This window comes from Pygocentrus nattereri, chromosome 14 (genome assembly GCF_015220715.1).
Source record: "Pygocentrus nattereri isolate fPygNat1 chromosome 14, fPygNat1.pri, whole genome shotgun sequence".
NCBI lineage: Eukaryota > Metazoa > Chordata > Actinopteri > Characiformes > Serrasalmidae > Pygocentrus > Pygocentrus nattereri.
Window position 1 is genome coordinate 36329380 of NC_051224.1, and position 22260 is coordinate 36351639.

Sequence of the window (22260 nt, forward strand, 5' to 3'; positions counted from 1 at the left end):
AACCGCAAGCTTGCTTTTTAGCAAGCAAAAAAAAAAAACTAGTTTGAGCTAGATGTTTGGACTTCCAATAAGATATGAACAAATAACTTGCTCTTACCTCAAAAGTGAAGAAATTCAACTTTTATTCGCATGTAGTCTCATCAGCCTCACTCCAAAATTTCTACTTCAAATTAGATGTCAGTCAAATAATGATACATCATGTTTCTGTGCAGGTGCTTATTTAAAATGTTGATAAAGCAATCAAAAGCATGTTAGTCTTGCATTGACATGTTTATTTATGAAACATGTGTATAAAAGTTCCAACATGAACTGTATTCCTAAAAATGATCAAAATTGAAAACTCAAGGACATTTATAAGCCCTGTGAGTAGATCCCTGAGTTTACAGCTGTGCAGCATAGATTCTCCAAGTGATAGCATCACCTTGACATGTCATTTGATGAAATCAGCCAAGTTATTGTTTAGATAAAATCAGACAAATTGCATTTTCAGGAAGAAGTGTGTCTCAGAAATGGCTCAGTGATTTTCTCCTAAAAGAAATTAAATGGTCAGAGAAGTGATAAAAATGAAAAAAATGTGGATTATGTAACCAATAAGACTCCTGCTATTTAGCTGCCCTGCGAAAAGTGCTAAATTGAGACATCATTGTGCAACTCATCTCAGCTGGAACAGTCAAGACTAAAAGTTTCAGTATAAAACAAAAGCACAAAGAAAATTTGAAGGTTTCCTCTTAGAGAACACTGCATGTGGCAGACCTAAAACACACGAAAGAGTAACAGAGAGTTATTGCAGCACTGATATAGATGGAAATGCTACACTACATGTCCAAAGGTTTGAGGACACCAGCTCATTCAAAATTTCTTTGGTGATCAAATGTAGAATCTTTAGCTACAGTTACAGCCTCTACTGTTCTGCGAAGGCTTTGCACTTATGTATTGGTACATTGCTGTAAGGATTAGATTGCATTCATGAAAGCATTACTGAGGTCCTTTCTGGATCACTCTAGCTCATCCCAAAGGTACTGCATGGAGCTCCATCACTCTAGAGAGTGCAGTTCCACTGCTACACAGCCCAATGTTGGGGGGGTTTACACCCCTCTAGCTGACACTTGGCATTGGTCATGGTGACCTAAGGCTCATGTGTGGCTGCTCCAGAGTGTCCCAATCTATTGGCAATGCTTTTCTATAGAGATTTTACACACTGCATGAGTGCAATTGAACACCTCTGTAAGTAATAGGTGCACCTTAAAATAGCTAAATTTACTCACTAGGACGACTGTCCATAGACCTTTGGACATAGTGTTTAGAACAGCCATCAAAAGTTTACGTACACAATCTTTTTTTGAATCATCTGACTAATATTAGATTTTTTCTGTTACTTTTCAATGAGATAAGAGAAGCTGTATAAATATTTTATTATCATAAAGCAGCTTTTCCTTTAGGTGTATTTATATTTATTTAACTTCATGTTTGTCAAGTATCTTCCCTGATATAAAGAACAGATTGTGCCTAAAAGTATCTATTTTCCAAACTATTGTTAAAAGCAATATTGAAGCTTTTTTGCCCAAAAGGTGCTTAAAACACCACAATAGGGGGATAAAATGTATGGCCTTTGCTGTTGTTCCTAAGGTAGGGCTGTCATATTGTCACAAATATTTATAGCTGTGATACTGAGGCTCTTTAAATAAGCCTGGGGCCTGTCTCATAAAGTAGGTTCAAGTTTCTTCACTCATAAAACTTCACAAATGCAACTCATGCCACTGCCACAGTGCTTTTGGGGCAATAGCTGAACAACATTTTCCTATCAACATGGTACAATTTGTTCTCTCTGCTCAAAAACAATATTATTCATGTGACTAACACCACAAATGAAAAACAAAGACAGAAGCAAAAGGGCATGGGGTGAGGTGAGAAATCTAGACCTGATTGGTCAGAGGCTCAGTCTCGATTGTTTGAAAAGTTGCAGGTTAGCCATGTAACATAAGTTGCTATGGTGATGTAGTGTGGTAAAAAGCCATCCAATATCACAGGACAGAAAATCCAGGGTTAGATCAAGCCAAGTTAAAAGTTAGCTAGCTTTGTGAAACAGGTCCAATCTTAAGCTTTAAAATAGTAAGTTATTGCTGACACACAGCCTTTTATTAAAAGCAGTTTGAAAAAGTGTCCTCAAACTTTTGATGGGCAGTGTATGCCTGCACAAGAACCTCCACGTGTTACAAATGTCAAAACTGGAATCAAGCACAGTGTTTTACCTGTTACTGAACCGCTTCATAGGATTATCTTGAATTTGTGGCTTAGTAGCAACCACCTAGCAGTGATGAACATAGAGTACTTTAGTCAAACATTTAAAACTATAAACCAGTGTTCACATTACCGTGGAAAATGTGCCTTGAAGAGTGCCAAAATTTATTCCAGCTAGGCGGCAGTCAAGTGAGGTGCATTTCTAGACAGGACAAAGGCTCTTCCAATTGAAAGGATCCTTCAAATACAGCTGAGTAATTTAGCCTACATTCTGACCATTTTTGAGGATGCTATGGAGTATTTGATAACACTTTCTATGAATGTCACCTTTGTAAGCATCTATAAACACATTCATCATCATCATCATCATTATCATTTACCGCTTAATCCAGATAGGGTCGCGGTAGCAGTTGGAAAAGCAGAGAATCCCAGACGACCCTGTCCCCCACAACTTCCTCCAGCTCATTCCATGTGGACCCCAAGCTGCTCCCAGGCCTACATCTAGTTGGTACCTCTCAACCTCCCGCACAAGCTCTGGCTCCTTCCCCAAGAACCAGTTTCTGCTGCAGGGGCCTAGGCCGCCAAAGGCCTCCCTGCCATCTCCCACTGCATATACAGCACTGCACCGCTCCCCCATGCTGGACCTGGTGGGCTCACATGGTCTTCCCACATTGCCTCTTCGGGCTGAGCCTGGCCGGGTTACGTGGGCTGCCCTGGGATACGTGGGCTGTTAGGAACGCTACCCCCAGGCTTGGCTCCAGGGGTAGGTCCCGGTAACCCTTTCCCGGGCAGGGTACACGGTTCTTCTGTGTTACTTTGGATTATAAACACATTCATAACATGTTATAATGCATTCATAAGGCATCATAAACATGGCTATAAATATTTATGACAATGCAGTACATGTTCAAGGCATGCTTATTATGCATTATGAATTGTTAACTTAATACCTTAAAAGTACTGCTCATAACACATTATAAGAACTCATAAATTGTATTTGTCTGCTCTAAGTAAAGTGAAGCGTACTGGACTAAAGCCTCCTCCAGTGTTAAGAGTGAGGCTTCAAGTTGAAGTATTTACTGAAGGATTTACTGAAACACTAAAACATCCACAATAAAGCTCATTACAGGCTTCAGATGTCAGATATTTTAAACTAGCGCTGTCTTCAGTGTTTCACCCAATGTGGGAAAGTCAATGTGCAACACTGTTAATGTGCACCACCGTTAGCCTGGCACTAACTTATCCAATAGAATGCCAGCAGAAATGAGCCTTACTGTACTGTAGTGTAGTGTAGTGTTACAGAGTGGAGGCTTCTATCGCTTAACATTGGAGCCAGTGAGGGAACAAATTACAATGGCTGCACTCTACTATCTCACCTCTCCCTCTCCAGGCCTTCACTCCACAGTGACATCACTCTTAGTGTCATGTCAGAGGAGGTTCAGGGAAGGGGCTGATGGGTACTTGGCTTGCTGTGATGTAAAGTAACATTTAAAGTGAGAGCGCTGGGTAAGAAAAGCGCACTGTAGCAATAATTCTAGTCTGGACAGCCTGGTTGGAGCATCTGAATATTCAGGACTGAAGCCCAAAGATGCAGCCCTAACAGCACCAGCGCTGAGAAATAAAACACAGGAGATCTCAGGGTGTAAATAAACTTTGTATTCGTCTTTACGCGCTCCACGCTGAGACTGACAGTGACAGTGTAACATGTTATTAACACTACTTATAATGCAGTACATTAACAATTCATAATATATAAGAAACATGGCTATAAAGTGTAATTATTTTTTATAAATATTTATAAACATGTTTATAAAGCCTTATGAATGCATTATGACATGTTATAAATGTGTTTATAGATGCTTACAAACGTGACTTTCATAGAAAATTTTACAGAGTCTTCTCTCATAAGACTTTTTTAAGATGAGCTAGCTATATTTAGCTCAATGGAAAGACAATGATAATGGTAAAAGTGCTGGACAAATTGTACTACATGTTTAAAAATGTATAGTAAAATATACAGTACACTCTTTCTTTATCCATTTAAGAGGCCTTTTCTCATTTCTGGGGTCGACATTTCCGGTTGTGTAAAATCATTTCTAAGGCAACCATTACTTACATTGAGTGTGAAATGCTGCTATTAAAATATACCTCTAAGATTTTAAAAACAATCACTGTAGTCAGCTCTCATTTAAATTCCTACACTTTATTTATTTTTGTTTAGCTTTGTACTACATTTGCACAGTCATATGTGTTGAGTTGTCATGTTGTCCTCATGTCTGCAAGGTTTTATTGTTATGGACCCAAATCATGGCTGGTGTACGAGACCCTTGAGACTGTCATCAAAGAACTTCTGTGACCCAGGTGATGGCAGGTGGTTACTGGAAAGATCTGTGACAATATGTGGTACATAAAAACCTAATAGTGAATTAGCTTATAAAACAGTAAATCTAATTGCATAAATTAAAATGGGTTTGTGAACTGCAATGTTGTAACAATTAACTGGTTAAACTCCTCCAAACTTCTTTGAAGTTTTTGGACCTCTAATCTGTGTGGTTCCCTGCTTTTCTCGACAGGGAGATCCGAGCCCTTACACGGATCGCTCTATCTGCAGCACTGGACACCGACAAGCATGTAATTTAACAGAATAATTCATGTTAGACACTGTTTATTTACTTCTTAAACAAACACATACTTGAAGATCTCTAAATCTGAGGAATGCTGAAACTACCTAACATTACTCATCCTCTCTGACATTAAGTAAGGTAACATTAGCTAGCTAGCTAACTACAACACTGGGAACCAGCTAATGATTTATAATCTTCATAATCAAAAATAAACTGCTCAAAAAAGAATTTATATCCCTTATCGAGTTTTGCATGTAGGTGCTCGTCACCTCTTCCACAATTCTGACCACATCGTCCTGCCTGAAGCACGGGAGTTCAGCCAAAGGTGATGAATAATGAAATGCAGCCGTATTCGTTAGACAGCGGCGCGGAAACCGGAAATAAGTTTCAACATTATCTCCCCTGGAACTTGACCCCTCCTCCGTGTATAAAAACGCCTATACACGGTGTGAAATGCACCTGCTTTCAGTAAGTTATTTACAGCTTAACAGTTTATAGAAGAATAATATTTAATTAGAAACAAACTAATGTCTTGCTTGATAGCTTACCCTCATTGTTGCTTCCTTCAAATTGGGCATGCTTTCTACTGATGTGACACAGTGGCCTTGGTAGACCATTCCATCTTGCATTATCTAATATAAAAGAGGAGCCTTTAAAGGACAGTGCTACCAAAGAACCACCTTTCTCGGCTGCAGCCTAGCCTCGGTAATGCAGCTTATCCATAGTCTCCATTTTGAAACAGCAACCAATAACGGCTGCGTGTTTCCAGGGCAGTGCATGGCATTTTTCCAGGCTAACATGAATATGACTTCACTTCCTGAGAATAGTACTGTTAACTTGTTACCAGAGGTAAGGTGAGGGGGTCCAGGACCAGCCATTTCTCTGTCACTGTGTCAGACTGAGGGCCACTCAGTGGCTCCCGAATTTTCACCCGCACCTCCAGGTGCCCTCCTGTAGGAGTCCGTCTTTTGAGGACCTAACCAACGTAAATGAAAACACAATTAAACAGAAGAATCATGTTGTAGTTTTATATTAATCATTAAATGTCACTTGTAGCTCATTGAAACAAGTGGAGAAATTCTGTTGAAAGTGCAGATCACAAACTTTCAATTCATACCATGTGTCTGTATGTAGAAAGAAGTAGTGAGTAATGAGATATTTTATTATGATTTTAATTTAATGAAATGTTACTCTTTTGTTTACATTCTTGTTTTGTGAAAAACTCTTTACATTTCTGGCATTTTTTTCACATTGAAAATTAAATGTGAATATAATTTATTATATAACAAACTATGTTATTCATTTTGCAATTAAGTCATTACAATTAATTAATTATGTAATGGAAACACAATGAAAAGCAAGCCCTTTTAAATGGTTAAACTTTCCTTTAAAGGTAGGCATAAAAATAGCATGAGTTAACCTCTATTAGCTGTCTGATCTCACACTTGCTCTCCAGGGAGTCCAGCTTCAGCTGAGCACAGCCCACCACTTTATCAGTCTTAAATAGACCACTACAGTACAATTAAGGACAGAGAGAATAAATATTACATTAATATGACAGTTTTAGTAAGGAGGACATCTCAAAGTTACAGATACTAACCTTTTATGGTTATTTTATGATAGAGCTGATGAGCTCGTTAAGACAAATACGAAACAATATACAGAGAATGTGAACTATTTATAATTATCCATAAATCTAAAATACATAGAAACACACATAAACCTCTATTTAGATAATGACGAAGCTTTATCTTTTCTGAATCTAGGCAATATTTTAAAAAGAGTATTAATGTATAATATTAAATGTTTTTTCTATACATTTAGGGAATATTTTTAAAATATTTATCTGTTTCCTAACATGTTCAATATTAACTCATTCATGTCCAACAGCTACATTTTTCAAAATGAGGAAAAATGGCACAGAACCTGTCCTGATAGGTGTAAAATGATTATATTTTATAATAACAGTTATAACTTGAAGTTTTTGTTCTATTACATATAATGCCATGCTTTTATTCACAATCAAATGAAAGACTTTCTATGGTTTTGTCAGTAGCCCCATCTTCAGTTTGTACGCAAGCCAGCTCAGACAGCATATGGGACAAAATAAATTTCACGTATGGATGTTAATGTGGTAAAGGTATTCGCCTGCTGTGTTTATTTTTCTCTTTTTTCGTTTTATAAGTGACTTATTTCTATATTCTTTTCCTTAACTGTACTCTTTGCAAAAAAAATAACATGAAAAAACATTGTGTTAGAATTGTTCTACATTCTACCTGCCTGTGGATAAAGGAGGACAGACACTCACCCTTTCTGAATGATCTCAAACTTGATGCCTTTAGACAGGACAACTCTCTTAAAGCCTCGATGGTTGCGCTTAATGTGGAGTGTAAACTGCTCTCCAAACTCTTAAGGAACAGAAAGAACAAAGAAAGAACAAGATGGGGAACCGTATAAGACACATTGCTACCCTAATACAACTTTGAGAGCGCTCACATCAGTGGTACCACACTCAAATATTAATTTTAGCAGATTAGATTGATAGTTTTCCTCTGTATTCGGTGATCAGCCAAGACATGTAATGTCTGATGTTTGCTTTTTTGGTTTTAGTACTGGAGTTGTGAGACTAATGTAACTAACAAGTAATAGAAACTTATGCCCCACTAAGCATGGCGTTAAGTATATGCCTAAATCATCATACACTGATCTCAAACCGTCAAATCAAGGTGTTAAATAATGTGTTACGCATGCAGTTTGCAAGACACCAGCTGGTGTACAATACTTGTTTACTACATCAGCCTCACAGCTCCAGTGCTACACTGAAGATGTATACTTCAGACGTCAACCATGTCTTGGCTGCTTAACTGTGTTTGAAGTAATTTAATTTAATCCTATTTGTCACACAAACAAAACACTTATTAAAACATTATAATGTAAATAATATGTAGGTATATGTCTTCTCTACCTGGACTAGAAGAGTTTTTGACTGAACGAGTTTGATCCCTTTGAGCTTCTTGCTAACAAGATGTGAAAAAGAGCGCAAATGTAAGTTTACTCATCAAACAATCATCAACACGAAAACAAACCAAGCAGCATCAACAGAACATACCAAACTGGGAAAAGCAAACTCAAAGCGCACGCTGGTCTCTAAATCATTTGGAGAACCTCCTGTCAAAAGCAAAGGATTTCACATATTAGTTTTAAACACAACTATTATAAACTTGTCTATGGAAGCCTGTCAGATAGAATATATATGGTCGTTGTTGGAACTAAACCTTGTATCTCCAAAATGGTAACTTTACAGGAGAAGGAAAAAAACATACTTTAATTTCAATGTAAGTCAATGGAATCAGACTTTTTTCCAAGTAATTTTGAGCCATTTGATTTGGTCCATTCATCATGATTCATAAATTTGAACACAATGTAAAGGGCAACAGGGATTTTCAAATTATGTCAAAAACTGAAAAATGGAGATGTGAGGTTTTGTTCTGACAGCAGCAATAAATATTGCTTGCCTTCAGCAGCATGTCATAATTTTGACAGATTATATATCAAAATAAGCCTTTTCACTCTAGAGTGTGACATCTTCGACTTAATTTCTCCAGATTTTGACTCAGCATGTTGAAACGACTTATCTTATTATCTTTTGTCTCACATTATCTCTGAATTTTGACTCATGTCTTGCTGAAATGTTCACTTATGTCAAAGGTCTGACTTACTACATCAAAATAATGTCTTATGCTTTATTATCTTGAAGTAATGATGCATTGGCCCTAAAATTATTTCAAAATTAAATAACACATTTTTTGACATAAATCACAAATAACAAGTAAACAAAGTAATAAGTAAAAACATACAGCTACCAGACACTGAGTGAGACAAAATGTATATATTTTTTTCATATTTAATAACTGTTATTAGAAACGCAAATAAAAAATCATGGTCAGTACCTTCAGGCACAGGCAGATTAACCCCTCTCACGATGGTCAGCAACATGTCGCTTCCACTGAGCTCTGGAATAATTCTACACAGCAGGACATTTACAGTGGGATAAAACTTGTTTGAGCTATAAAATTATGTAGATGAATAAATACATCATTACATTTCAATAATTATGTAATGGAAATACAATGAAAAGCAAAACACTTTTAAATCGTTAAACGTTCTTTTAAATGTAGGGACAAAAATCATAACATTTTCAATAGGATGTAAAACACAGATGTAATGTATTTATCGTAATATATTGATCTGAAACTGATGAGTGAACTAAATAATTAAGTATTCTGTCTTCTATTTCCAAACTTAGAATCTGCACATCCCACAAAAATGCTCTGCTTGTTTCAATAAGCTATGAGTAAAAAAGAAGTGAATATGCATTGGGGGGCCCAGCTTTGCCCCCTCTCACAACTCAACTGTTAGGTCCACTTTGTGTTTATCTCTTATTGCTTTTAGTTACAGAAACAGTTTGTATGCTTGGTTTGTGTGAATCTGAATCCTAGTTAGCCAACTGTGTGGTTCCCCACTCCTGAGAACAGTGTTATTAGCAGATGCTATATACGCGCAGGCAAATTATTTCATGAACTGACCACTAGAGAGCAGCCAACACCCCAAACACTCCAAATTCTGTCATTTTCTTTGAAACTTCTAATTATTTTAGGACTGTGCACACATTTTCACCTGTAGCAAGGCTAAATATAGAAAGCAAAACAGCAATATCAGTATTTTAATTCAATGTCTCATAATGAGCTGACACACTGGCTGTTCTTGTTGACAACCTCTCTATAATTGGTCTAAATATGTGTTTTTGATCCATGCAGTTGTTCAGTGTTCTAGAAGTACTGACCATACTCATCAAATACTCAGAAAAGAGTATTTATCACAATAATGATAACATATCGTCATATCGTCCAGCCTCTGTGTGCAGCCTTTCTGTGTTTGCATGTGTGAAACTTACCTGAAGATATTAAAGGTGCGATCCTCCATATGAAACTTTGGTACTGGATATCCCTTGACCTTTGCTACCCTCAGTGCTTCAATGTGAGAAGCACACTCTTCTGCAAGACTCTCAAACCTGAAACACAACAGCTTGCTAGATATTAGATATTTAAAAATAAAATTGACCTGCAATATACCATTTATAGTAGAGGGAGGAAACATTTACTGACCTTGTGGTCTCAGAAATGTTTCCCATATGGCTGAACTGCTGGCAGTATTTTTTACACTTCTGTGGAAAAAGAGAAACAAAATTAAATTGAAAATTAAATGACACTTTCAAGCTCCAAATCTGCAGTGATGAAATACCAAATATAAAAACACTCTTCAAAGTAATGCACACCGACGTGGATATGCGGTTGTGTATGCAAGCTCAACAGCGGGTGACGTTAACACCACTATGTGGCCACAGCGACCCCACTTTATCTGAAGCTATATTTTTATGTATATACTGTTTAAGGGACCATATAATAGAAAACTGATTTTTATTCCTTTTTATTTAAACAAAAGAGTTTGCTGTGGAATAAAAACATTGCTTAACCATTACAATTTACTCTCCAGTCCCCAGTCCATTTTGAACTGAGTTTCAGTTTCAGAATGAAGTACAATCAAAACAGAGATCATTTAGATAATACAAAATTATCTGAAAATTATTTAAAAAATTTATATGGTTGGTTTTGGTGCATAAAACCATGCCACCATAGAACGCAGGATAAACAAAGATTGTAGTTTTTGTCCAAATCTCTTTGCCATGGAATGTTATTTGGGTCTAATATATGCATTTTGGTGGTATGGAGAAACTGACCTCCTCTTGCTGGTGAAGAAGCTCTATCAGCTGGTTGTATTGATGACTGGTGTCAGGGCAAAGAGAATTTTGAAAAGGGAGAGTGGAAAGCACCTCACCTGTTTCCATATCAGCAGACCTCTGAGATTAAAGGCAGGAACATAGAAAGGCATGGATAATAGCACAGTTATTGTACGTGAAAACCACTACTCAATCCCCAGTTATGCTTTCCTAGTCTCAATTTCTATGCAAATAATACTAAAAGTGATATTTACCCTATAAAACTGCAGGCTTATAATTAATTTATCAATTCTGAAGTAATAGGTTCAACAAAAATTTTGTTACCCCACGTACCCCAAATGTAGGCAATTAGCCAAGACAAATTTGGTATCTGAAGTTTGCTTTTCTAGTTTAAGCACTGGAGCCACAAGGCTAATGTAGCTAATGTAGCTTATCTTCCACCAATTAGCATAATGCTAGCTGCATGTCTAACCATCACACTTTCCTTAAACCATGTTGAGGGTATCTTTTGGTTTGTCCATCTGAATTTACATGACCAAATTTTAAGGCATTTTTTTGTAAAAATTCCCCTCAAATTAACAGAATATGTGTTTTATGATCTACACATATTGCTATATGCTCACAATTTACTGCTGGAAGCCCAAAATCTCAGACGCTCTTTGCATTATTTTATAAAAATCATTTTTACAGAGCAGCCATCTGTTTAAAGTTTATAGCCCAGATTTGTGGAAAAATGGGTCGACTTTCAGTAGAAACAAAAACCTATGAGTTTAGTCTCTTCTATTGTAAGGGTTTAAAATTACATTACCCATCTATTTGACTGGAAAGAAGACTGGAAAGTTACAGACACCCTCTTTTTGCATGTAGCTAATGAAATATGAAAGTTATGACGAATATGACAAAGTGTGTTTTGGAACATCTGGTGGTTCCAAGGAGTTTAAGAGGTTAAGTAATATGGCTGTCTACAGTATGGAATTGTTATACAATATTACAAAATCTAAATGGACAAACCTGTCATATGATGTTATCAACATTTTATAACAGTTTGCCATACAGTGTCAGAAACTATATAAGCAAGTCTACTCGAGATTACGTAACTCCATATGGTTTAAGGAAAGTGGCATGCAGCTAGCACCACTGTAAAGCAACCTTGAGTGTAAGAAAAGCACTATACAAATAGAAGGAATCAGTAATTCATATTATTAGTCTATCACGTATGACTCTAGTAGCTGTTTTGTCTAAGCCATTGTAAAGTATTTAAATGATTGTTCAATAAGGCCAGACCGATACATCAATTGACCAAACACATGAGCTGATATTAGCAACATACACTGTTATCTGCATTGGCAAAAATATCACTTGAATCTGTTGTCATTCATAGCTTTACCAGGATTCAAACCCTTAATCTCCCAATGATACGGCAAAATGTTAGACAGTTATGCCACTGGGCAGTTCACTGCAAGGCCCTCTCTGTTTAACTATGTAATTACAATGTATGCTGAACCTGATAAATCTATACACAAAACACCATTCATGATGAGTATTACAAAAACAAATAAACACAAAACATGTCCAAATCTACACTATAGCATGGGAATAACATGTTATAACAAAAACCTTTTTAAAATAAAAATTAACAACAATAAGACATGAATAAACAGAAACCAAAACAGCAAATTCTGAGTAGCTCTGCCCTCATGCTAGAATAGTTAAATTACTAAGACTATGAGTTTCTAGGGTTCTTTGAATTTGGCAAATGTGACGTGTCAGAATTGAAAATCATATCTGGCAGTAAAGCACTGTTTAATTGAAGTTAATGGAGAAAAAAATAAAATATAAATATAAAATTACATCAGTCAATATTATTGGTAATTAGAATTTTATCCCCTTAAAATCGTTATTGCTTTCAGACACAAAGTTTTAGAATCGCTTGTGTCCAAATCCTTAAATATTTCACATGAATTTCAAGTTAATATGTGGAAATGAGAAAAGCTTGACATTATTCATTTTATTATCAACTACATACCACAGTGGGATCAGCGCAGACTGTAACCAGGTCTGGAACCACAGGGGAGTTTACTACAATTTCATTCTGAAGTGAACCTGTAATGTAATACAGAATGGAAGACAAGACGTTACTGAGTGATTAAAGTACACAGGCTTAATTACTGTGTATATGTAAAATAAATCCTATCACACTTATGTGCTGTCCGTAGTACATAAGTAGAAGGCCAACGGCTGTAGAGGGAAAAAGAACCGGCTGCATTTTTACCACTGTTTTTGGTCTCAGCATGGGGTTCATCACTGGACTGGGGGGATACATTCTGCTTTTCATCCAGTTTGCTCTCTGAAGGAGAAAAAAAGATGAAAAAGGCCTGAAGGAGACACTGAGACTGAAGCTAATCTGGAGCATCAGGGAGGAAATTGAAGCCTGCTGATTACCATGCTGCTGCTTTTCCCTCATTAGCTCTCTCCCTCTCTTCATTAGCTGCCCTCGGCTGTCCGTGCTCCTCAGAGCGCACCGCAGAGACCCAGTTCCAACTTCAAACACTACTACACTCTCTTTGTTCCTCTATCTTAAACCTTTTGTACTGTCAAGTATGGGGTTCACTCCCACTGATATAGGCTACAATGAAAACAATGAAGCATTGCATGTGTATATAAATTCCATGTAAACATATGATACTAATGAGTTAATGTAATGTATTTTACATATGTGGAATGTATATAGACCAATGCAATAAGCAATATATTATATGTTTTGTGTGAATGCAATAGCTGCTTTTGCAATTCTGCTATTTAGCCCTGTAATCACAGCATTTTAGCTATGAGTGTCCTAACCGATTTAAATATTTATAGATTAATTTTATGACTATTTTGATTAATTAGGGCATTCACATAAACTAATGAATAATAATTAAAACAATGCAAGTCAAACACGAATTTTGTTATATTAATGGTTCCCCAATGTTTTGCATTTTACAAATATGTAGCAATATGTCTGCAATTTCTTCCAGCCACAAACTAAATTAATCAGGATATATCTGTGCATGCAATCACCAGGTCTTACCACTAGGGGGCAGAAAGGAACTGGCATTGTCAGATTCTCCTTGTTTGGATGCTTCCACAATGCAGTCTAATTTCTGAAAAAAAGCAAGAGCAAGAGAGACCAGACAAACCATTAACTTGACTTATGACCTTCATTATTGACTTTATTATTTTGCATGCTGCTACAGTCATCCATCAGCAGAGCTTGGCGCTGTGTCTGCTGAAGTTACGATGGCTGTTTGGCCTCGAAGACCACACAGGATTTACGGCTCTGACCCACATCCACGGCCCGCTGCCTCAGGCGGGCACAGATGCACCAAGATGCCCATCCAGTTCTCACGCCAAGGGCTGGGAGTGTTCGTATGTGTGTATGTGTGGGGAGGGAGAAAGAGAAGGAAGGATTATGAAAGTGTGTGTGTGTGTATGTGGGGGAAAGATGTGTTGACAGTGACACACAGGTGGTACCTTAGCTGTCAGGTAGTAACGCTTGACCTGCTCTGTGTCTCCAGTCTGTTCAGCTTGGGCATCAGCCAGTTTGTTTTCCTGCTCTGCGCACAGCACCATCGGTTTGCTCTCTGTAGAAGTCAGAACACAAACAATAGAGATAGCATATCATTTAGCATGATTTTTTTCCTGACGCTGACACCAGAGATGCATGATAACATCAGAATCATAATCACGGTATTTGGAATAAATTTGTTTTAAAAAGTAATTTTGTATCAGACCAGCGATTAGACTGTTAAATCAATCTGATATTTGATTTACTCCATAAGAGCAAAACATTTTGGAATAAGTGACTTCGTTTTATTTATCTTTTTAATTTATCTTCTAGATTATTTTTACTGAATTTAAAATTATTTATTACTATTTTTATCTTTTGTCTTTCTGCTGCTACTTCTTTTTAAAGGACTAAACTGCTACATGTATGTGCTCCATAAATTAAGTTATTCGTATTATTATTACTACTAATTTTCCGAAGTTAATCTGTTAATTTAAAAATTACTACACAGTTACTTTACAAACTAAAAAACTTTATTATGATTTTTTTTTAATTGAAGCCACTTTACTGCTTTACTGGTCAAACAGTGCCAACATGACTTAAACAAAACTACATCTTTTTAATTCAGATGAACCTTCTGTAAAAAAACAAAAATAGAAATGCATTTTACAGAGCAAATGTGTGCAAAATAGTTTAATATAAAATAATTGTTTTATGATACTTCTACGATACTTAATCAATGTTTTTATGCTAAAGTTACGCCACATGTCACCATGGCTGTGAGCTAAAGTACTCTGCTTTGTGTTATGTGTGCTTTAAGTAGTTCTGTGCTATTTCAGGATAGATCTGTAGCGATTTAGCATGGTGTCTAAATCATTACACTTGCCTCTAACCATGTCCAGTTGTTCACTCATTTAAAATAGACTTGCTTATGTGGTTTCTGGTACGTACTTATCCAGTTATCTATAAACAAAAGTATAAAACACAATTAAGCCTGTAAGATGGATGCTGCTGTTTTCAGTTATGTGACATAATTGTGTCTATTATTATAGACAACAGTCCAAAACAGAAACCACATAGACAAGTCTGATTGAGATTACTTAACAACTCGCTTGAGGCAATTGGATAATGACACAGGCATGCTATTAGCACCATGCTAACTGGCGTGCTATTAATGCCTTTAGCTACATTAGCCTTGCTTTTCTAGAGCAAAACTGCAGAAGCAAACTTCAGACACCAAACATGCCTTTGGCTGATTGACTACAATTAGCACAAGGGGGTCCTTTAACATAAGTTTAACAGAAACCTACTAATACAAAGACTATTAGTTCTACACATCACAGAGATAAATGAAAACAAACTAAGCCTGAGCTTAGAGCAATGCCATATACATCATCTGTTCATTAACACTAATAAGCAACCTTAATTCCATTACTTTAACCAGCATCGTCTTCACACTTCACAAACCTCCGTCTGCACTGTATGACCCGGTCCAGAGTAGATCAATAGCTAATTCACTCCCAGCCTTTGGAAATGTGTAATCTATAGCCAACTATAAATCAAAACTGACCATTTACAGACCTCCCCAATACATTTCATTACTAAACATGCAATTTGTCATTATGAGCAATGGTTTTGCGCTGATGTGAATGAGCAGTGCCATTCACTGGTATAAGGACTTTGTTACATGCACCTTGACATTACTGGTGGATTAAAAATGACCCGCTGGAATCTCTCCTACTGTTTCGAGGAAGAAGGAGCATGTTACAAACACACCAGCATTTTTGTCTAGGATGCAGCAATCAGATAACAAAGACATGATGGAGTGGGTTTTCATGCTGCCAGGTTTTGGCTGTTAAGCATTAGAAGTCACAGTTACGGCTGGCAATCACAAAAGCATACTGTAATTTTAATGAATTATTTCTCACAGCTGTCAAGTGGAGAAATTGTGTGGAAAGTGCAGATTCTACATGGAAACAGAGTGACGAAGTTAAAAAAGGAGACAAATATAATGATACAGAATATGAATCTAATGTAAATTAGATCCATTGCCAATGGGACGGACAATGACTACAAGCTTACTTCCAAAGAACTGGCAAAATGACTTAAGGACAACAAAGTGAAGGCAATGGAGTAGTACTATGTAACTATACGCTCAAATACACATGAAGCCGTTTTGATTGACTCAAACTTAAGGAGGGAATCAATAAGCAGTACAAAATATTGAATATTGAACAATATTGCATGTTGAAAAACACAGAAAAAAAGCATACTGTACAGGTCGATTTTAGTTCCCAGATGTACAAACAATGTAAATGTGTAGCCTAAATAAATGTTAAATGTACACTACACTCACTTCCCCAGAGGAAAGCAGCATATTTGTACGTATTTCATGACATAACTTCACTTGGACAAAACTTAACTTGTCCAGTACTATTAAAAGATGATGTATAAACCAAATGTAAATGTAACGTTTGTTGTAAAAAATATTGTCATACTGAGATGATGTCATATCGACGTCAAAAAATAACACGAAAATTTTTTTTTCTTTTGGGTGCCGCCATGCCCTAGTTAAAGTCAGAAAGGCTGAAAGATATTAAGCAAATTTAATGTGTAATTAGATACTTAGCTTGCTCTTCTCGCTCAGTGGACAAGAAAGAGAGCAACCATTTGATGCCACAAAAAAACAACGGCAACCTACCAGTTTTTACCAGGGATTTTTATGTATTACCGTTTTTACTAATACATAAATCAGTTTGCTTGGTGTACACAACATATTTTAATATTATTAGACATGTGCATCATACACACATTACAGTCGGATCTCCCCTTAAGACAGGGAGAGTTGATTAAACAAAAAATATATAATAAAATAAGTATATAATGTAACTATATATATATAATGTATGTATATAATGTAACGATGAATGTACGTAGCATTAATACGAATACAGTATACACCTCTCGCATGTTCAAGCATCCAAACGTTTCTCATTTAGCTCCTTTCGTGGAAACCACTATCAGTGATCAAGACTATTCAGGTGTATCAGAGTAGATGGGGAAGGGCTTATTCTATGGACCCACTGCTGCTCAAGCGACTGGGCTTTTTCTGAAGAGCTTATAATTTCACTGTTTTAAACAACACAATTTTGAAAATTGGAATAAAATGAAAAAATATATTGAAGCTAAAAGTATGTGTATTGCTACACCCCTGTTCCCACCGTATCTGCCAGGTTTGTAAATCTCTGACCTTACAGCAATTAGATTAGATTCCAATCAGCAGCACGCCACAACACACCACAGTGACTGCACTCCTACCTAAGCACCCAGAGTGAGGCTGAACCTCATTAGTGGGGGAGGCTGCAGGTGATGGAGTATCGTTCTCTCTGACAGCTGGGATAGCTTTGATTTTCTGAAGGTTTGAGCTAACAGTTCTTAAGAGAACAGTAGCAGAAGCAGACACCGACTCTCCTGGGTTAGTAAACGGCCCCGGTCCATCCTCTTCTCTAGTCCTGAACTCCTCCACCTGTTACAAAGAACACATCGGAGTAACAATTAGATGTTTTCCTGTATGTTTTCCTTTTCATTTATTTTTGTATCACCTATGGTTTTCATTATCAAATGAATACATTTCTATAGCTGTTAACCAGGGGTGTTTTTTCACATTTTTGGAATAACACAAAAAATATTTTAAAAAATAAACAGAACACACAAATGTACCTAAAACATGTACTTAATCAGCATTTTGGTAAAATAGCACGCTAATAAATAGCCCTAGACTTTATTGTGGCCAAAACATATGCACATACTTTATTGAATGTTAATTGTCTTTATTGAATCAAAACTGTTGCACCACTATTGTAAATATATCACAAAAATTATTACATTCACAAATATCAATGCATTTGCATATATCTTTCCATTCAGGCAACAACAGTTTAGTCCCGCCCATTCATGCTGAGGTTATAAGGAGCGTTTCCGCCCTGCCTGCTTTTTAAATAAGGCACAATACAGGGCCAGTCAGAACACAGCTCATTAACATATCACTGCTAATGGCACGTAACCTCACTTTCTCATTTTCTCATGTCACAATTTCATTCTGAAAGCTTATCTCAAATGTAAACGTAGTTAAGATTACTTTTTCCGTTTTCTGTAAAGACACAAGGTTCTGTCAGACAACGACAAATTATCAGTCGTGAAAAGGTACAGTGGTTTAAGCCTAAGAAATAAAGAGAGGTTTTAAATTTGTCTTGTAAAAATGAATGACAACTGTTTCTGGTCCACAAAAAAAATGGAACAAAGTAAGATATGGGTCTTTCAACTCAGAGCAGTTAAAAGTTTCACAGCACCAACAGCGGCCTCAGTGTAATCTAAAAATACACACAGGTAGGCCTGGTGAGCCTGTCTATTGCTGAAAAAATAAATAAATAAATAAAACAGTGGCTGGAAAGCTAATCAAGATCGCCATCTTCACGCTTCACACTTCCGACCAGCCTCCATCCGATTTTTTCTTCAAGCGAGAAAAGTACACAGCATGTAATTTTCTCTTGGGGAGATAAGTGGAGTTTTTTTCCTCTACATGCCAGGTCCCTCTTACCTAGCATGAGAGACATGGAGGCTTTAATTTCCCCTCGTAATGACAGGGGAAGGTTGACACAGACAGCAGAGCTCATGCCAGAGAAAGGCTTTACAGTAACAGAGATTGTTCTCTGAGGGGCAGCCGCAGGTAAACACCTGTGCTGTTTATGACAGGGTTTAGTCCAACAGCTGGCTGAGGCACTTCAAAGGGACAGTATAGAACAGAATGCATTATCTACACTGTAAACGATCTGCTGTTTTACCATAAAAAGGAAATCATCTGGTAGCATTAAATGTTTGAGTTTATTGAACATCTTATAGTAAGTTAACCCTTTAATCTATAGTGTTGCCATATGGCAACAATGACTTTCTTTTCATTTTTTGCCTGATTTTTTTTTTTATTATGTTTGGAAATAAAATGCTTTTTTTGTCAAACATGGAATATTTTTGCTGACCACATGTACTTTTTTCTGACCAAAACTACTTTTTCATTTTCATGAATAAGCCAGGTAGATGCCATAGGTTTTATTTATAATGGTCAGATATAATTGTGGTCATATGGCAACAGCATGCAACTGCAGTCCACACAAATGGAGTAAATAACAAACCCTTCCATACTGGCATACTGGACACTTGGTCACTTCATTCCAAGATGATGATTCTATTAGTATAATTACTTTCATACTTTACTTTTCTGTTTGATGTACATGCTTTTTTTCAAGTCTGGATGACAAAAGCGGCTGCGTCTCATTGCAGGGTATTTATTTACATGTAATATACAGTGTACTCAGATTGCAGTTCCGTTGTCACATGCTGTTGCCATATGGCAACAAAATGCAAAGTACCGCCCCCAAATATTTTTCAAAAATCTTTCAGATTCAGGACCCCCATGGACCCTCACAGAGCAGGTGCTATTTGGGCTGTAGATCATTCTCAGCACTGCAGTAACACTGACGTGGTGGTGGTGTGTTAGTGTGTGTTGCACTGGTCTGAGTGGATCAGACACAGCAGTGCTGGAGTTTTTAAACACCTCAGTGTCGCTGCTGGACTGAGAATAGTCCACCAACCAAAATATCCAGCCAGCAGCGTCCTGTGGGCAGCATCCTGTGACCGCTGATGAAGGACTAGAGGATGACCAGCACAAACTGTGCAGCAGCAGATGAGCTGTCGTCTCTGACTTTACGTCTACAAGGTGGACTGACAAGGTAGGAGTGTCTAGTAGAGTGGACAGTGAGTGGACACAGTGTTTACAAACTCCAGCAGCCTGATCAGTGTATAAACCTACACTCAAAAAAAGAAAATGCTGTTGTTGGTTTTAATCAATTCTCTCTAGATCTGTATAGAACCTTTTTGAAAATGGTTCTACATAGCCTCAAAAAAGGGTTCTTCTACTGTTACAATGTCAAGCCATATGCAACACCATCTCTATCAATCTAAATAATCATTTCACCATGCAAAGAACCACTTAAGCATGAATTTGTTCTATATAGAACTCATGGTTTCAAATAGAGCCATTGCCTTTACTAAGTATATGTTATAAATGTATTATTTCAACTATGTAAGATGTTTAATTTAGTTGTTTAATCTCTTTTTTAAAGCTAAGGCTGCAAATATCCACATATATCACATGTTGCCTTGTATGTAACAACGCTAATCTTTACTGTCAAATAAATCATATCAAATCAAGTAAAATTACAATTTTAAGAAAGCCTGGTTTAAAAAACAAATTCTGTTCACAGCGTGGGTTATGGACAAAAGGCCACACTACTTATGCTAGGTTTTGTCTTTGGAAAGGGACACCATGACCAATTGCAGTTTACAGCCAGTTGTGAGACCTGCAAGGCTTTTCATGGCATATTATCTTCAAAATGCAAATTAATACAGTGAAAAGAAAAAAACCCCTAAAGGTTTGATCCTGTGATAACACCAGCACTAGCGAGGCAGCATCCTGTCAGAAAGAGAACGTCCTTCATAAATAAAAATATTACCTTTTTGTCTTGAGGTGGTGAGGAGAACCAAGTTGGATCTTCACAGTCACTCATGAAGTTTCCCTCACAGCCAACTATGAGATTTAGAAATAAAACAGAAACAATTTTTAAATGTCTTTTTTAGAACATCGCTGTAAATGAGCGCTGAAGGGGAATTCCATCGGTGTTTCAAAGATCCTCCATAATTCAGTCACTGAGATGTAAACAGAGTCATTCATAGAGGTCTGATGTGAATTTGATGTGGTTCATTGTACAGAACCTTAGCAACTCTGATTGTCTTTAGTGGCGGGGATAGGAACGTCATCTTTATAATACAAATATAGCCATTTTATTTACTATCCAAAACAACTAGTGAACTGAATGGTAATGCTGATGATGGTAAAATAGCGGTAAATCTGAAGAAAAAAAAATTTTTCTTTGGGACTATTTTGCCTCATAACACACTGCATGCATCCCTCTGCCATGAATGGGTTATTACATGAAAGGCCAAAGTATTATCATTAAACAATGTCTCAGATATCAAGCAGTTTACTCCCAACCATGTCATGTAATTTTTAATTTTTATTATTTTTTTATTTTTATTTGATGTAGCTAGCTAGCTAGCTAGCTTTTAGAGCAATATAGTCTTCAGATGTCTGGTTCCTATCACTACTGCTGTGAAAAATTCTGACTATGTAAAGTTTCTCTAGAACAAAAAAAGGGGTCTTCTACTGTTACAATGTTAAGCCATATGCAACACCGTCTCTATCAATCTAAATAATCATTTCACCATGCAAAGAACCACTTAAGCATGAATTTGTTCTATATAGAACTTGTGGGTTTAAATAGAGCCATTGCCTTTAGTAAGTATATTATATAGTATATTATAATTTATATACTGCAAAGTATCCACATACATTACATTTCAGCATTTCACATTCTGAATGACTCTGTTTAACGTTATATCTTAGCCAATTAATTATGCAGAAATTTTGAAAAATCGGTGGAACTGCCCTTTAACGTTGTCCTGCCGACGTTCACGGTTACTAGCTAAAGCTAACGTTCCTCAAGTGACTTTAACGTTATCTCTGTCAGAGAGGAGACAGAATAACTGGCAAAAGGAATGAAGGAAACACTCGCGGCTGCTGCAGCTACAACTAGAAATTGTGTTCTTGGTCAAAACCTGGACTTTTACAGCACCGAACGACGTTTATTTAAAATGTTTTGAACTTAATCTGCTACCATGACTGTCGGCGTCGAAGCTCCTCTTCCCGCTTTCGGTCTCCTAGGTAACGGCCACTGCCTCGAGCTGCTGGCGTCAGATGTTTGATGCGCATGCGCAGGGCTTTAGGCCGAGAAGCCGTAGCTGCACTCCCACAGGTTTGTTGACGCCTGCTCAACGTGACCAGCGCTTCTTCTGAAATAAATGGTACTAAAGAGGAACTCCACCGGTTTTTAAATGGTTAACAAGGTCATTCATATTGGTTTGGTGTGACATGCTCTGTCCTT

The 22260-nt window shown here is 36.9% G+C and overlaps 1 protein-coding gene across 1 annotated transcript; it reads right to left on the minus strand.

The window, feature by feature from the left end:
• Positions 1-251: 251 nt before the first annotated feature.
• On the minus strand, positions 252-22024 carry LOC108444037 (coiled-coil and C2 domain-containing protein 1-like). Its single transcript, XM_017724991.2, has 20 exons — positions 21994-22024; positions 20773-20846; positions 17525-17732; positions 14173-14282; positions 13730-13802; positions 12932-13006; positions 12686-12762; positions 10660-10779; positions 10028-10086; positions 9817-9933; positions 8813-8886; positions 7972-8030; positions 7828-7879; positions 7171-7270; positions 6283-6373; positions 5707-5838; positions 5411-5494; positions 5132-5299; positions 2250-2305; positions 252-753 (listed from the first exon to the last, which is right to left on the minus strand). Exons 2-20 carry the CDS (start codon positions 20824-20826, stop codon positions 729-731), a joined length of 1734 nt encoding a protein of 577 aa, XP_017580480.2. The 5' UTR covers positions 20827-20846; positions 21994-22024; the 3' UTR covers positions 252-728.
• Positions 22025-22260: the final 236 nt, after the last annotated feature.

Coding starts and splice junctions, on each gene's coding strand:
- LOC108444037 (XM_017724991.2), bottom strand. CDS start 20,826: ATGAGTGACTGTGAAGATCCAACTTGGTTCTCCTCACCACCTCAAGAC. Junction 7,880..7,971: donor AGTTTGCTTTTCCCAGTTTG/GTATGTTCTGTT, acceptor ACATCTTGTTAG/CAAGAAGCTCAAAGGGATCA. Junction 7,271..7,827: donor CAAAAACTCTTCTAGTCCAG/GTAGAGAAGACA, acceptor CTGTTCCTTAAG/AGTTTGGAGAGCAGTTTACA.